The 13,873-nt window shown below is 37.7% G+C and overlaps 8 protein-coding genes across 8 annotated transcripts; 6 read left to right on the plus strand and 2 right to left on the minus strand.

Annotated features, from left to right (window-relative positions):
- Window positions 1-64: 64 nt before the first annotated feature.
- Window positions 65-1,135, plus strand: TIP41 (Tip41p; the record flags this gene model as incomplete). The annotated part of the gene is made up of 1 exon (NM_001184137.1): window positions 65-1,135. The coding sequence occupies one exon, from the start codon at window positions 65-67 to the stop codon at window positions 1,133-1,135; it is 1,071 nt and encodes a 356-aa protein (NP_015365.1).
- A 328-nt stretch (window positions 1,136-1,463) lies between these two features.
- TIF5 (translation initiation factor eIF5) lies at window positions 1,464-2,681 on the plus strand (the record flags this gene model as incomplete). The annotated part of the gene is made up of 1 exon (NM_001184138.1): window positions 1,464-2,681. One exon carries the CDS (start codon window positions 1,464-1,466, stop codon window positions 2,679-2,681), a length of 1,218 nt encoding a protein of 405 aa, NP_015366.1.
- A 513-nt stretch (window positions 2,682-3,194) lies between these two features.
- Window positions 3,195-6,422, minus strand: PUF2 (Puf2p; the record flags this gene model as incomplete). Its single annotated transcript, NM_001184139.1, has 1 exon — window positions 3,195-6,422. One exon carries the CDS (start codon window positions 6,420-6,422, stop codon window positions 3,195-3,197), a length of 3,228 nt encoding a protein of 1,075 aa, NP_015367.1.
- A 503-nt stretch (window positions 6,423-6,925) lies between these two features.
- RPL43A (60S ribosomal protein eL43 RPL43A) lies at window positions 6,926-7,607 on the plus strand (the record flags this gene model as incomplete). Its single annotated transcript, NM_001184140.1, has 2 exons — window positions 6,926-6,927; window positions 7,331-7,607. Coding segments are annotated over 2 exons (279 nt in total).
- Window positions 7,608-7,899: 292 nt separating this feature from the next.
- THP3 (Thp3p) lies at window positions 7,900-9,312 on the minus strand (the record flags this gene model as incomplete). Its single annotated transcript, NM_001184142.1, has 1 exon — window positions 7,900-9,312. One exon carries the CDS (start codon window positions 9,310-9,312, stop codon window positions 7,900-7,902), a length of 1,413 nt encoding a protein of 470 aa, NP_015370.1.
- Window positions 9,313-9,558: 246 nt separating this feature from the next.
- Window positions 9,559-10,104, plus strand: MCM16 (Mcm16p; the record flags this gene model as incomplete). Its single annotated transcript, NM_001184143.1, has 1 exon — window positions 9,559-10,104. The coding sequence occupies one exon, from the start codon at window positions 9,559-9,561 to the stop codon at window positions 10,102-10,104; it is 546 nt and encodes a 181-aa protein (NP_015371.1).
- A 184-nt stretch (window positions 10,105-10,288) lies between these two features.
- MSF1 (phenylalanine--tRNA ligase) lies at window positions 10,289-11,698 on the plus strand (the record flags this gene model as incomplete). Its single annotated transcript, NM_001184144.1, has 1 exon — window positions 10,289-11,698. The coding sequence occupies one exon, from the start codon at window positions 10,289-10,291 to the stop codon at window positions 11,696-11,698; it is 1,410 nt and encodes a 469-aa protein (NP_015372.2).
- A 243-nt stretch (window positions 11,699-11,941) lies between these two features.
- TAH18 (NAPDH-dependent diflavin reductase) lies at window positions 11,942-13,813 on the plus strand (the record flags this gene model as incomplete). Its single annotated transcript, NM_001184145.1, has 1 exon — window positions 11,942-13,813. One exon carries the CDS (start codon window positions 11,942-11,944, stop codon window positions 13,811-13,813), a length of 1,872 nt encoding a protein of 623 aa, NP_015373.1.
- Window positions 13,814-13,873: the final 60 nt, after the last annotated feature.

The raw sequence follows: 13,873 nt of genomic DNA on the forward strand, positions 1-13,873 counted from the left end.
ATACTTACGCACCCCATATACATGACCTAAGGGCAGCTTTAGACACAACAGCTCCCCAGAAAAAATGTCCAAAAGAAACACTCCACCGCTCAGATCATCAGGGATAAACACTATTCAAATAAATGCTGCTAGAGAAATGCACGCTCAAACGGTGCGCGCTCGAAGAATGCCCATGCCAACTAGCGGCATCACTACACCCTCTGTGCAACCAACTGCAGCCCCAGCAACACCACCTCGACATATTTGCAATAACCCAAACAATCCGCAGTGTCTCCACTGTGGGTCTGTTATCATTCCATCTCCAAGGGCCACGTTACCCTTGGAGGACAACCCCTCCATCTCCATCAACGACTGGACCATCTCCTCCAGAAAGAAGCCCATTTTGAACTCGCAGGAATTAGACATCTGGGAAAACGAAAAACTCAAAGGTTTGACTTTGCCAGAGATGATTTTTGGTAACAACTACATCAGGATCGAAAATTCAAAACAGCATTGGTCCATAGAGTTCAATGCCCTGGATGCTTTAAAGGAGGTTCAACTCCAGGATTCAGGTATTCGTGTTGCGTACTCAAACGACTGGATAAATTCTAAAAAAAGACAAAATTCAACTAATGGTGCGCAACGGTTCACTAACGATGTGAACGACGATTCCTTAAATATCATACACAAGTACGACTGGACCTACACTACGCGGTATAAGGGCACAGAGAGCTCACCTGAGTCGAAATTCCGACTGGATAACGATCAAAAGCTGCCCCTTGACAAACTGGCCGTACACGATAAAATCCTATTCTATGACGACATGATTCTTTTCGAAGACGAATTGGCAGACAATGGCATATCAATCCTTAACGTCAAAATAAGAGTTATGAACGAAAGGTTACTGCTGCTGAGCCGGTTCTTTTTAAGGGTGGACGATGTTCTGGTGAGGGTCTACGACACCAGGATTTACGTGGAGTTTGACGAAAACGTAGTGATCAGAGAATCCAAGGAATTTGAAGGTAAATATCAGGATGTACTTGCTAAGCACCGGCTATCCCAATCTCACGACCCAAAAGCTGCCTTGAGAGATAGTAATTGGGTAGCACAGAACACGCCGATGATCAAAAGACAATGTGAAATAATTCAGTTCTAACAATCAAATATACAAAACAATACGTACAAATACATACACGTCACATATACATAAGCTCCGGATACATCATACAAGAAATGATCTTAAAATCATGCTCTTACCCGTTCTGTAAATAGTGAAAAATTTTCATCGCGAAGTATGAACGAAAAAAAAAAAAGAAAATAGATGAACTTTTAGCATTTAATTAGTGGCAAACGCCTACCCCTCCTTCCCACTTTGCTGACTTACAAAGACACCACTACATTAAAGAGTATCTCGTGTGTTCTTCTTTTTTTTCCAAAAAAAAAAACTCCTATTATTTGCATAAACACACGTTCACTGGTACAAGATGTCTATTAATATTTGTAGAGATAATCATGATCCATTTTACCGTTACAAAATGCCTCCCATCCAAGCCAAGGTGGAAGGTAGAGGTAACGGTATCAAGACTGCCGTTTTGAACGTCGCTGACATCTCTCACGCGCTAAATAGACCTGCTCCATATATTGTCAAGTATTTTGGTTTCGAATTAGGTGCTCAAACTTCCATCTCTGTTGACAAAGATCGTTATTTAGTTAATGGTGTTCACGAACCTGCCAAATTGCAAGACGTATTGGATGGCTTTATTAACAAGTTTGTTCTCTGTGGAAGCTGTAAAAATCCAGAAACGGAGATCATCATTACCAAAGATAATGATTTGGTTCGAGACTGTAAAGCCTGTGGTAAGAGAACTCCAATGGACTTGAGACATAAACTATCATCCTTCATTTTGAAAAACCCACCTGACTCCGTTTCTGGTTCCAAGAAGAAGAAGAAAGCAGCTACCGCTTCGGCCAATGTTCGTGGTGGTGGGTTGTCCATTAGTGATATTGCTCAAGGTAAGTCTCAGAATGCACCTTCAGATGGCACCGGCTCATCCACTCCACAACATCATGACGAAGACGAAGATGAATTATCTCGTCAAATCAAGGCGGCTGCCTCTACCTTAGAAGATATCGAGGTCAAAGATGACGAATGGGCGGTTGATATGTCTGAAGAAGCCATTAGAGCTCGTGCCAAGGAACTAGAAGTGAACTCTGAGCTCACTCAACTGGATGAATATGGTGAATGGATTTTGGAGCAGGCTGGTGAAGATAAGGAGAACTTACCATCAGATGTGGAGCTTTATAAGAAGGCTGCAGAACTAGACGTCTTGAATGATCCAAAAATTGGTTGTGTCTTGGCGCAATGTCTATTCGATGAGGATATCGTAAACGAAATCGCTGAACATAATGCATTTTTCACTAAAATTTTAGTCACTCCAGAATACGAAAAGAACTTTATGGGTGGTATTGAAAGATTTTTAGGTTTAGAACATAAGGATCTAATCCCACTATTACCAAAAATTTTGGTACAACTATACAATAATGATATCATCTCGGAAGAAGAAATCATGAGATTTGGTACCAAATCATCCAAGAAATTTGTACCTAAGGAGGTATCCAAAAAGGTTCGTAGGGCTGCTAAGCCATTCATTACGTGGTTAGAAACCGCTGAAAGTGACGATGATGAAGAAGACGACGAATAGCTTAGGAGGGGGCAAAAGACTTATGTGTAAATTATTATATGACATGGCGTAAGATAAGGATTATGTTCTGTTGTTTTTGAGCTCGTTGATGTATAGATATGTAAATATTTATAAATATAATATTTCTTCCAAGTGCGACATACTTGGTACTGGCAAAAAACAAAGATGAGACTTTTAAAGCCACTGATTGATTGATTAATTATTAAGTAAAAAAAAAAAAATAAAATGTCGGTGTAATTTGGCTCCACGATCGCATGCGTATACATAACATGAGATTACCGAAGATTTTTCTGAAAGGTAATGCATTATATTATAATCATTAATAGAAGTAGAGCCTAAAGCCTGTTGAAAACTTGTACAATAGAGGAAAAAAAAAGGGTCATTAATCGTCATGTTTACCTAAGAGCGTCTAAACTTTTTGGTATTCTTCTGGGGTAAACGTAAAAACATTGCACCAAGGGCAAAATTGAAAAAAAAAAAAGTTTAATAGAACAGAATGATTAAAATCATTAGCTAATATCCGTATGACCTGTAGCGGTACAAACTTGTATCATTATTATTATTATTATTACTATTATTACTATTATTATTATTATTATTATTATTATTATTATTATTATTATTGTTATTGTTATTATTATTGTTATCATTATCATTATTGTTGTAGTTATTGGTATTATTATTGTTATTATGACTCACTGAGCGGCTTAGAGGATTCATTTGACTCGAATAACCAGAATTATTATAATTGTTATTATTATTACTTACATTTGGTAAGTTAACTATAGGTAGGGATAAATTTGTTCCATTAGCAATTCTAAATGAATCAAATTGTGAATTCAATTCATCTAATCCGTTAGAATTACCGTTCTGATTTTGATTTTGATTTCCGGAGTACACCACTTGTTGATTGTTGAAGTAGGAATTTATTTCACTCATCGGGGCTGGGTTAAAGTTCAATGCTGGCGTTGGACCTGCATTGTTCATTTGTATAACGCTATTATGCCTTGAATTTGAACTTCTCACACTGGAAACAGAAACGCCTCTGGCGCGACCAGGAGAATGAAACCCCTGAGGATGCTGTTTACGATGATTCTTGGAGGATTGTTTGGGTGATATTCCTGCTGATGATAGCCCAACTTCCTCCAGTAACTGGCGACTTTGTAAATTGATATTGGAATTTAAAATCAGTTGACGAATCTTTGTTATAGCTTCATCTCTAACGCTATTGTCAAGAATTCTCGAGGTTAAAACCTTATAAATAAATGTTGGACCATAATTACCCTCATCTAGTATCTGGAACAAGATAGAATCACTAGAAATTGGACCATCAAATATTGCATGGATAATTTTATTCTTCGACAGTGCCTCTTCTTCACCACCTCTTAAATTGAGAATCTTTAAGACAGTAAGAGAGCCTAATTTATGACAACATAGTTTAACCAGATTTTTATTTACCAGTTTATCACATAAAATCAAGTTCTTGTTAGGTAAAGTGCAAGTATCCAATAGCCAAGTGATCAGTAAAGTGCCATTCGTATCCGTAGCTAGATAAGGAGAAAGCACAATTATCAGTGAAGTGATAGTCAGCAATTGGCATTGGGTAATAATGGAATCTGCTTCTAGACAAGCCCTTACAGCACGAGATCCATACCTGTTTTGAACTATTGTCCAAAAATGAGATAAAACGCTTTCAAAAATGAAACTATTCCAGGGAAAACCAAACTTTAAAATACCTTGAATAACATAATTTCCAAACTGGTCGTTGAAGAGTGGAGTACAGTAATCGCTTACACCTGAAGTTACAAGATTTATCTGCCTTGGCGTGTTTGCCATTTTGATGATCTTCTGACAAACCCAAGTACCGTTTTTGTGAACACCCATAGATGTGAGATATTTATTACACTTCCTCAACATAATATCCCTGATGATATTTGACGAGTTTTCAAACAATTTTTGAATAACGGTATTACCCAAATAGTCTGAACTTAATTCTGGTAATTGGTCCAGCATGACGATTGCCAATTGCTCCATTTCAATAGTAGATAATGAGTTCGAGTCAAACTGCTTTCTCAGTTCCCGCAATTTTGGTGCATCGAACGTATCCTTTCTCTTTGGAACTTTGGAGTTGTGCTCAGGCAGGGGACCAAAATAATTTGTATCAGACACTCCTTTATTTTTCAAGGCATTCTGCAAGAGATGATTCAACTCTAGATGATCATATTCTAACTTAAAAGAACTTATAGTGTGTAATATATCCTTTTTACTATCCGATAATGATGGTGGAGGCAACGGGAAAGGGTAAGGTTCATTTTCGTTTGAAGATAATTGCAGATGGCTCAAATTCTGAGTGGGATTACAATATGTAAGATTTGGTTGATTAAATGAAGTTGGTTGTTGTTGTAGCTCCGGCTGTTGTAGCGATTGTTGCAGCTGATAATTGAGCACCCCGTGATTCAACTGTTCTTGCAACAGCGGTTGCTTGGGAGTGTTGTTGAAGCCATTAACGTTAAGAGGTTGTTCATACATGGGTAAGACTCGCGCAAAAGATACCGTACTTGGTGCCCCTACTTTAGACAGTTCCTTACCTTGTAGAGCTTCCAAAGCACATATTGCACTTTCAACTGTGGAAAACTCTACTAATGCCATATTCAGGCCTCTTAGTGTCCTCGCAGAAAGCACTTTACCATACTGTGAACATAAAGTCGCTAAGGAAGTACTCGTCAAATTTACAGCGTTCTGTTGATGTTGTTGAGTAGGCTGTAATGGAAACACGTTTGAAATAGATATTGTGTTAGTGGGCAAAAGCGCCGATATTTGATTGACTAGTGGTACTTTTTGGTTTGCTGTAATCCAATTTATCGAGGCTGGATCGACGTCATCAAGGATAACAGGGGATATTGAAGTACTTTTTGGAACTCTAGGAGGCACTTGAACCTGGTAATTCTGTGCAGGCTGTTGATAGTAGGGCGCGTCAGTATAAACCCTGTTTGTGGTAGATTGAGATTGAGAGCGCTGCCTGTTAACTATCGGAGTATTAAGGTGGTCAGTGTTACTATTTCCTGCACTCGACCATATGTTTGGATTCCCATTTTTCTCCAGAAAACTGTTTAGTTGAGCTGTTTGAGGCAGCGTATAATTATCAGTGGACTTGAATCTAGTCAATGGCTCAAAATAAGAAGTGGCGAGAGGATAATCAAACAAAGGACTGGAAGAAGTATTACTTTCTGCATTAGCACTCCAAATATTTGCACTCGTGGCATTGCCCACATCAGTAGTCAAAGAAGAACTTGCAGTGATCTGAGAAGATACTGTGTTATTTCTTGTTCTTGTTCTGGTCGTAGTAGACTGTAATGACAGCGGAGTAGCCACCGTAAAAGAATCGCTAGACACTCTGGGAGCGTATGTCGTGGAATTTAAACTGTCTGGAGTACTGCTCGTAGGAGGCACAACAACTACAGGGGTACTCTTCTTTGAATGGTGTAGCTTAGCGCTAATCGAAGGGAGTAGATTGGTTAGAGTATCTGAAAACCTGCCCGCACGAGTACGATAGGAGCCAATTTTCTGTGGGGAAGTGGAGCTAGAACGACCTCTCTTGTCAGAGACTCTCACAGAACGAGCATTTGTATTCATGCGTGTATCATTTCTAATATCCTCTTCATAAATTGGAATTGTAATTCCAGGATCTATAACCTCAGGAATGTTGGATAGGTTACCGTTATACAGTCTTTTGTTGTCCATCAGAATTCAGAAAACAGTAGCAAGGGACAGCGATAGTAGATATATCTCTCTAACAATGAATATACACTTAAGCTAGTAACAAATAATTGAATGGTTAGTATAGAGGAAAGTAAGTTATGCCGTTGCTCTGTGCCATTCAGCAGTATATGCACCATCGCTTGCTCTTTCGAGGGGTGGTTTCATACTATTTCACAATTTTTTTACTTAGTTCTTTTTTGGAACAACAGCCGGGTTACCAAAAGATCTCAAACGAAACTAAGACTGTTCAAATTTTCAAAGAATCCGTACATTTAGAAATTTTTTTTTTTTCCGCAAGAAATATCCTTGCTTTTTTTCACTTTTGTTAACTTTTTCTAACGCAACGCACGAGGCGGCTCACTCAGTGTTATGTGAGATATTGGGCTATATGGGATGTTAGAGTTAGGTATCATATATAGTATTTGGCACGCCTTTTTTTAGTTCAGACAGTAGTAGCAAACAACAGGAAGACAACTGAGACAAAAATGTATGATATATTACGCACACGATTTACCGTTTGCTTGGAGGAGTAGTGTTTCGTGATGAAATAGACTGATATAGACAGAATTCCACAGACTTTTACGATATAAAGGGAAAAACATGAAGTTGAACACCATATCTCAAATGAATAGGATCACTGTAATTCGATAGGGTACAATTATGTGAAATGTCTGCTTTATGGGAACTTTCATTCATATACCTGAAGGTGGCAAACTAGTCTTACGAAACTGTTCAGTGCAGAGATAGAATTTTGTGGAGATGCATATAGGGAAACAAAGTGGAATTTATGCTTGTATAATCACCAATTCGAAACACTAAACCTCGACCTATTTAGAATTTCCTTCAAGATTTACTAACATATTTTGATATTTTTTCTTTTTTGAATACAGGGCTAAAAGAACTAAGAAGGTTGGTATCACTGGTAAGTACGGTGTCCGTTATGGTTCCTCTTTGAGAAGACAAGTCAAGAAGTTGGAAATCCAACAACACGCTAGATACGATTGTTCTTTCTGTGGTAAGAAGACCGTCAAGAGAGGTGCTGCTGGTATTTGGACTTGTTCCTGTTGTAAGAAGACCGTCGCTGGTGGTGCTTACACTGTCTCCACTGCTGCTGCCGCCACCGTTAGATCTACCATCAGAAGATTGAGAGAAATGGTTGAAGCTTGATTTTATTTTAATTATATGTATAAAAATCATAAAACAACTATATAATTAATTATAACTCAAAAACTTTTCCAGTAAATGTCTGTTTTTTGGGCAGGAACAATGGCCAATAGCTCACGTACTGTTCGTGGGGGCCTTAAGCCTGGTATCTAGGCTCTGATTTCCAGAAGAAAGTGACATCGATGAATGCACTCAAGAGATTTTATGTGTTGTGAATATGTATATATTTATTTAGAAAAAAAAAAAAAAAAAAAAACCAAAATCATATACCTTAGGCATCCCGTTTCCCTCTTCATCATTTTTGTCCCTTTATATCAATTTTTTTAGACTTCATATAATTTTGTATCAACTGTACCCTACATCCCTTGGTATTCAAAATCTTGATATTACTACTTTTGCCATTACTGTCAGTGATTTGTTTGTTTAATATGAACTCCGTCAAGTTTTGCTCATTCAAGAAATTTGTTGTCTCTTCTATACTGTTGAAATTAAACTCACTTTTAACAAAATCTAAATTGACCTGGTTATAACTCTTACAAATTATGGTCAAAAATATCAACTTTTCTAGATTTAAGAATGAATTAATTAGACATTTTTCAAATTTGTGCAGTTTTAGGTAGTTTTTCATGAAGTAGTGATAATTGCCGACTAGTTTCATATCGCTCAACTCAAATATCATTTTGACATGTTCGTCCTCCAAGATTTCCGAAGAGCCATCGTCTATTAACTTAAGTTTTAAATGAGAAATCGACGGATAGTCTTCGGTTAACATCGAATACAAAACAGAATAGCATATAAATTCGGAATAAGATTTTTTTGGTATTGTAGGGTTTTCGAATAACGCCATAATCCTATTTTGACATTGATTAAATTCCCCAAGATCTCCGTTCTCCAAGGCAATACGTGCATGCGTTTGGTACACTTTAATAGTGAAAGAGTTCTCGATCATTTGCACTCTTAGGTCTTGTCTCATTGATTTAAACTGGTCGCAAAGGTAAGTATAAGTGGCTGTTTTAGATTGGTATTTGTCCATTAACAAGCAATACATTTTTTGTAGAATATTTGGGGGTCTGATCAAGTCAGGATTAGGCTCTGAAGTTAGTCTCAGATAAGATTTCTCTAGAGTTTGGCAACGCCCTACCACATGAATCTTTTTGTCATATTGATGAGATTTGCTACTAATGGCATTTAGGTTGGCAAAGTCTTCATTCAAATTATCGTTACTATTCGTCGTCGCTGATGGTCCCTGACTGAATCTTTCTGCCCTTCTCTTTCTTCTCTCTAATTCATCACTGCCACCCATTTCAACTTTCCATCCCGATGCCGAACCTACAGCACCATGCCCTACTATATTACTGTTGCTCATTACATTGCCGGATACCCCGTTAGAAAGGGCTGATGCCTTCTTAGATACTCTTGGTAATTTCTTTTTAATGTTTTTGTTCATACGTTTTTGTAATCCCGGAAGCGGTGTTACCATCAAAGGGTTAGAAACCTGGTTGACGTTGTTCCAAGATAAACGTGGTTCTGGCAAAGGCAGAGAAGGTTGTTGATTGGCAATGAAATTATTATTATTGTATGTCAGAGAAGGGAAAGATCCGGCGTAATCTAGGGGCCTATTCAGGCTTTGGCCGAATGGTCCTCCTTGAGATGAAGCTTCCCTGTCCTCCGTGGTATTGTTAGTAAAGTGACCGTAAGGATTCTGCATAATGTTATTGGAAACTCAACTACTCGCTGCCGAACGGTTCCTACTCCTTGTATTCTATGGTTTCTTTACGAGACAGCCAAATCTCTATTTTTTGTCATGTTCAGTCCTTTTTTACTCAAAAATTCCAAACCGTGAAGGATGATGCATGTTGACAATAAATGATAGCCGTCATCACATACAGTGTGCAATATCTAGATACTTCTAACCATTTCTTCCTGTCGTGGGGAGTTCATACCATTTTGACAGATGACAAACAGTAGTGAAAAACAATGGGAAAGAATCCAGCAATTAGAAAAGGAGCACGTGGAGGTATATAGAGAGTTGTTGATCACGTTGGACAGGTTGTACTTGATTAGAAAACACAATCATGCGGTAATATTAAGCCATACTCAACAGCGCCTCTTGGAAATTAGACACCAACTTCAAATTAATCTTGAAAAGACTGCTCTTCTTATTAGACTGTTGGAGAAACCGGACAATACCAATGTATTATTCACCAAGCTACAAAACCTCTTAGAAGAAAGCAATTCTCTGGACTATGAGCTCTTGCAATCGTTAGGTGCTCAATCTTCATTGCACAAACAGTTGATTGAATCAAGAGCAGAACGCGACGAATTGATGTCAAAACTGATTGAGTTATCGTCGAAGTTTCCCAAACCAACTATACCGCCAGACGACAGTGATACTGCTGGAAAACAGGTTGAGGTAGAAAAGGAAAATGAAACGATACAAGAATTGATGATTGCTTTACAGATACACTCCGGATATACAAACATATCCTACACAATTTGATTTTTATCTTCTAATGCTATTTATATATTCAAATAATTTTAATACTGACAACGCTAATAATAATAGTTACTTAATTAAGGTTTGAATCTTCGAGAAAAAAAAAAGGTAGGAAAATTAAGGAACTACTCACAAATTCAGAGAGAGAGAAGGGATAAAAAAATATCTGCCAATGGAGGTAACTTCAATGTTTCTCAATAGAATGATGAAGACCAGGACTGGTCTTTATCGCTTATATTCAACCCTTAAAGTTCCACATGTAGAAATCAATGGCATAAAATACAAGACCGACCCACAGACTACCAATGTTACAGATTCAATAATAAAGCTTACCGACAGATCATTACATTTGAAAGAATCACATCCAGTAGGCATTCTTCGCGATCTAATTGAAAAGAAATTAAACTCAGTCGACAACACATTTAAGATCTTTAATAATTTCAAGCCCGTGGTAACCACAATGGAAAACTTCGATTCTTTAGGGTTTCCTAAGGATCATCCTGGAAGATCAAAATCTGACACATATTATATAAATGAGACGCACCTACTGAGAACACATACTTCAGCCCACGAATTAGAGTGCTTTCAAAAAATAAGAAACGATTCAGATAATATTAAAAGTGGATTTTTAATATCTGCAGATGTGTACAGAAGAGATGAAATTGACAAAACTCACTATCCGGTATTCCACCAAATGGAAGGAGCCACAATTTGGAAACGAACGAAGGCTGATGTGGGCGTAAAGGAGCCAATGTATATCGAGAAAATCCGTGAAGATATCAGACAGGTAGAGAACCTTTTAAATAAAGAAAATGTAAAGATTACGGTTGACGATGATACTATACCTTTGAAAGAAAATAATCCTAAACAAGAGTATATGTCCGATCTGGAGGTTGATTTGTGCTCTCAACATTTGAAGAGGTCCATTGAACTGATAGTTTCTGAAGTTTTTAACAAAAAAATATCTAGCATGATCAAGAACAAAGCGAATAATACACCCAAAGAGCTAAAAGTCCGTTGGATTAACGCTTACTTCCCCTGGACCGCGCCCTCATGGGAAATAGAGGTTTGGTGGCAGGGCGAATGGCTCGAACTCTGCGGATGCGGATTGATTCGTCAAGATGTGCTACTAAGAGCCGGATATAAACCTTCTGAAACAATTGGGTGGGCTTTTGGCTTGGGTTTGGACCGCATTGCTATGCTTCTTTTTGAAATTCCAGATATTAGACTGCTTTGGAGTCGTGATGAAAGATTTTCAAGACAATTCTCCAAGGGATTAATTACTTCCTTCAAACCTTATTCAAAACACCCGGGATCATTTAGGGATGTTGCGTTTTGGTTACCAGAAGATAAACCAGATATTCATCAAGTTCATGAAAATGATTTGATGGAAATTATCAGAAATATAGCTGGCGATTTGGTAGAGAGTGTCAAGCTAGTCGATAGCTTTACGCATCCGAAAACTGGGAGAAAATCTATGTGCTACAGGATCAACTATCAATCAATGGACAGAAATTTGACAAACGCCGAAGTTAACACTTTGCAAGACATGGTGTGTTCTAAATTGGTAAAAGAATACAGCGTAGAACTCAGATAGGGATACGGACTCAAACTAGTTGCAGGTGTTTTACCGCAGCTGTATATATCTTGTAAATACTTTGTCAGGTTCTTTGTATCACTTCAATCTATGTTCATCTATCTATCTGTTTTTCTTAATTACTAAGCATTTGCGGCAATGCGATGACTACATAAAAAAAAAAAATTCGAAAAATTTCATGAGCCTTATTAACATGAAGATTCTAGTCAACAGTAGGCCATCTGTGTTTCCATTAATCGCTGCATGTCATCGAGCAAGAAAATCGTCATCCTCTATGGATCGGAGACAGGTAACGCGCATGATTTTGCTACAATCTTATCCCATCGACTACATCGCTGGCATTTCTCCCATACATTTTGCTCCATTGGTGATTATGACCCACAGGATATCTTGAAATGCAGGTACCTTTTTATTATATGCTCCACAACAGGCCAAGGTGAATTACCAAGGAATGTCAATGCATTAAAAGGTGAAAGACCCGTCACGTTCTGGTCGTTTTTAAAGAGAAAGAATCTTCCGTCGAATTTGCTCAACCATATTCAAACTGCCATGCTTGGACTTGGTGATTCATCTTATCCTAAGTTTAACTACGGCATTAGAAAGCTACATCAGCGCATTGTCACACAATTGGGTGCTAATGAATTATTCGATAGATTGGAGGCTGACGACCAGGCTATGGCTGGTAGCAATAAGGGTACAGGTCTCGGAATTGAATCAGTATATTTTGAATATGAAAAGAAAGTCCTAAGCTTTCTTTTAAGTAAGTACCCCAACAGAAAGGTCAATGGCCAAATAATTAAGAGGGAAGAATTGGACCCTGAGGTTTACCTAGAGCCAGCATCCTACCTACAGCTTTCAGACGAACATGCCAATGAAAAGTTCACTAGCACCAAGGTTATATTCGAAGGTGATGAATCGTTAAAGGTTGGCAGAGTTAATATAAACAAAAGGATTACATCTGAAGGTCATTTCCAAGACGTGAGGCAGTTCAAGTTTAGTAATGTGGACAAGATTCAAGAAAACTATGAACCCGGTGATACAGTAACCATATATCCTTGCAATACAGATGAGGATGTTTCAAGATTCCTAGCAAATCAAAGCCATTGGTTAGAAATTGCGGACAAACCATTGAATTTCACCAGTGGAGTTCCTAATGATCTTAAGGATGGTGGATTAGTTCGCCCGATGACTTTAAGGAACTTGTTGAAATATCACTGTGATTTCATGAGCATTCCTAGAACAAGTTTTTTCTTGAAGATTTGGACCTTTGCAACTGATGTAACTAAGATGGAACGTGGCCAAGAACAACTGAATGATCAAAGAGAAAAATTGCGCCAATTTGCTACTGATCAAGATATGCAGGACTTATATGACTACTGTAATAGACCCAGAAGGTCAATTCTTGAAGTACTGGAAGATTTTATCTCCGTAAAGTTGCCCTGGAAATATGTGCTAGATTACTTGCCCATCATTAAACCAAGGTACTACTCTATATCTAGCGGCCCTGGGGATCCTAATATTGAATTAACAGTTGCGATAGTAAAATATAAAACTATCTTAAGGAAAATTCGAAGAGGAATTTGCACTAACTACATTGCACGATTGCAAGAGGGGGAACAGATAAGGTATAAGTTACAAAATAATCACATAATCAAAAAGGAATTTTTGAATAAACCTATGATTCTTGTCGGACCGGGTGTCGGTCTAGCACCATTATTATCAGTGGTTAAAGCGGAGATATCTAAAGATATCAAACTCCTCTTCGGTTGTAGATATAAAGATAAAGATTATATTTATAAAGATATGCTGGAAGATTGGTTCCGTAAGGGCAAAATTGCCTTACATTCATCCTTTTCCAGAGATGAGGAAAATTCACCAGGTGTTAAATATGTCCAAGACTACTTATGGAGATTAGGTGAGGAAATAACTAATTTGGTAGTTAATAAAGACGCCGTTTTTTTCTTATGTGGCTCATCAGGTAAAATGCCTATCCAAGTCAGATTAACATTCATTGAAATGTTAAAAAAATGGGGCAATTTTAGTGATGAAGAAACTGCCAAAAAATACCTGAAAGAAATGGAAAAATCTGATAGATATATCCAGGAAACTTGGTAGTCGATAACAAGACTTATCGCATTATAATGTTAAATAGATACATAATTAAAATCTTGTCAT

This window comes from Saccharomyces cerevisiae, chromosome XVI (assembly GCF_000146045.2).
Source record: "Saccharomyces cerevisiae S288C chromosome XVI, complete sequence".
In the NCBI taxonomy this organism is placed as follows: Eukaryota; Fungi; Ascomycota; class Saccharomycetes; order Saccharomycetales; family Saccharomycetaceae; genus Saccharomyces; species Saccharomyces cerevisiae.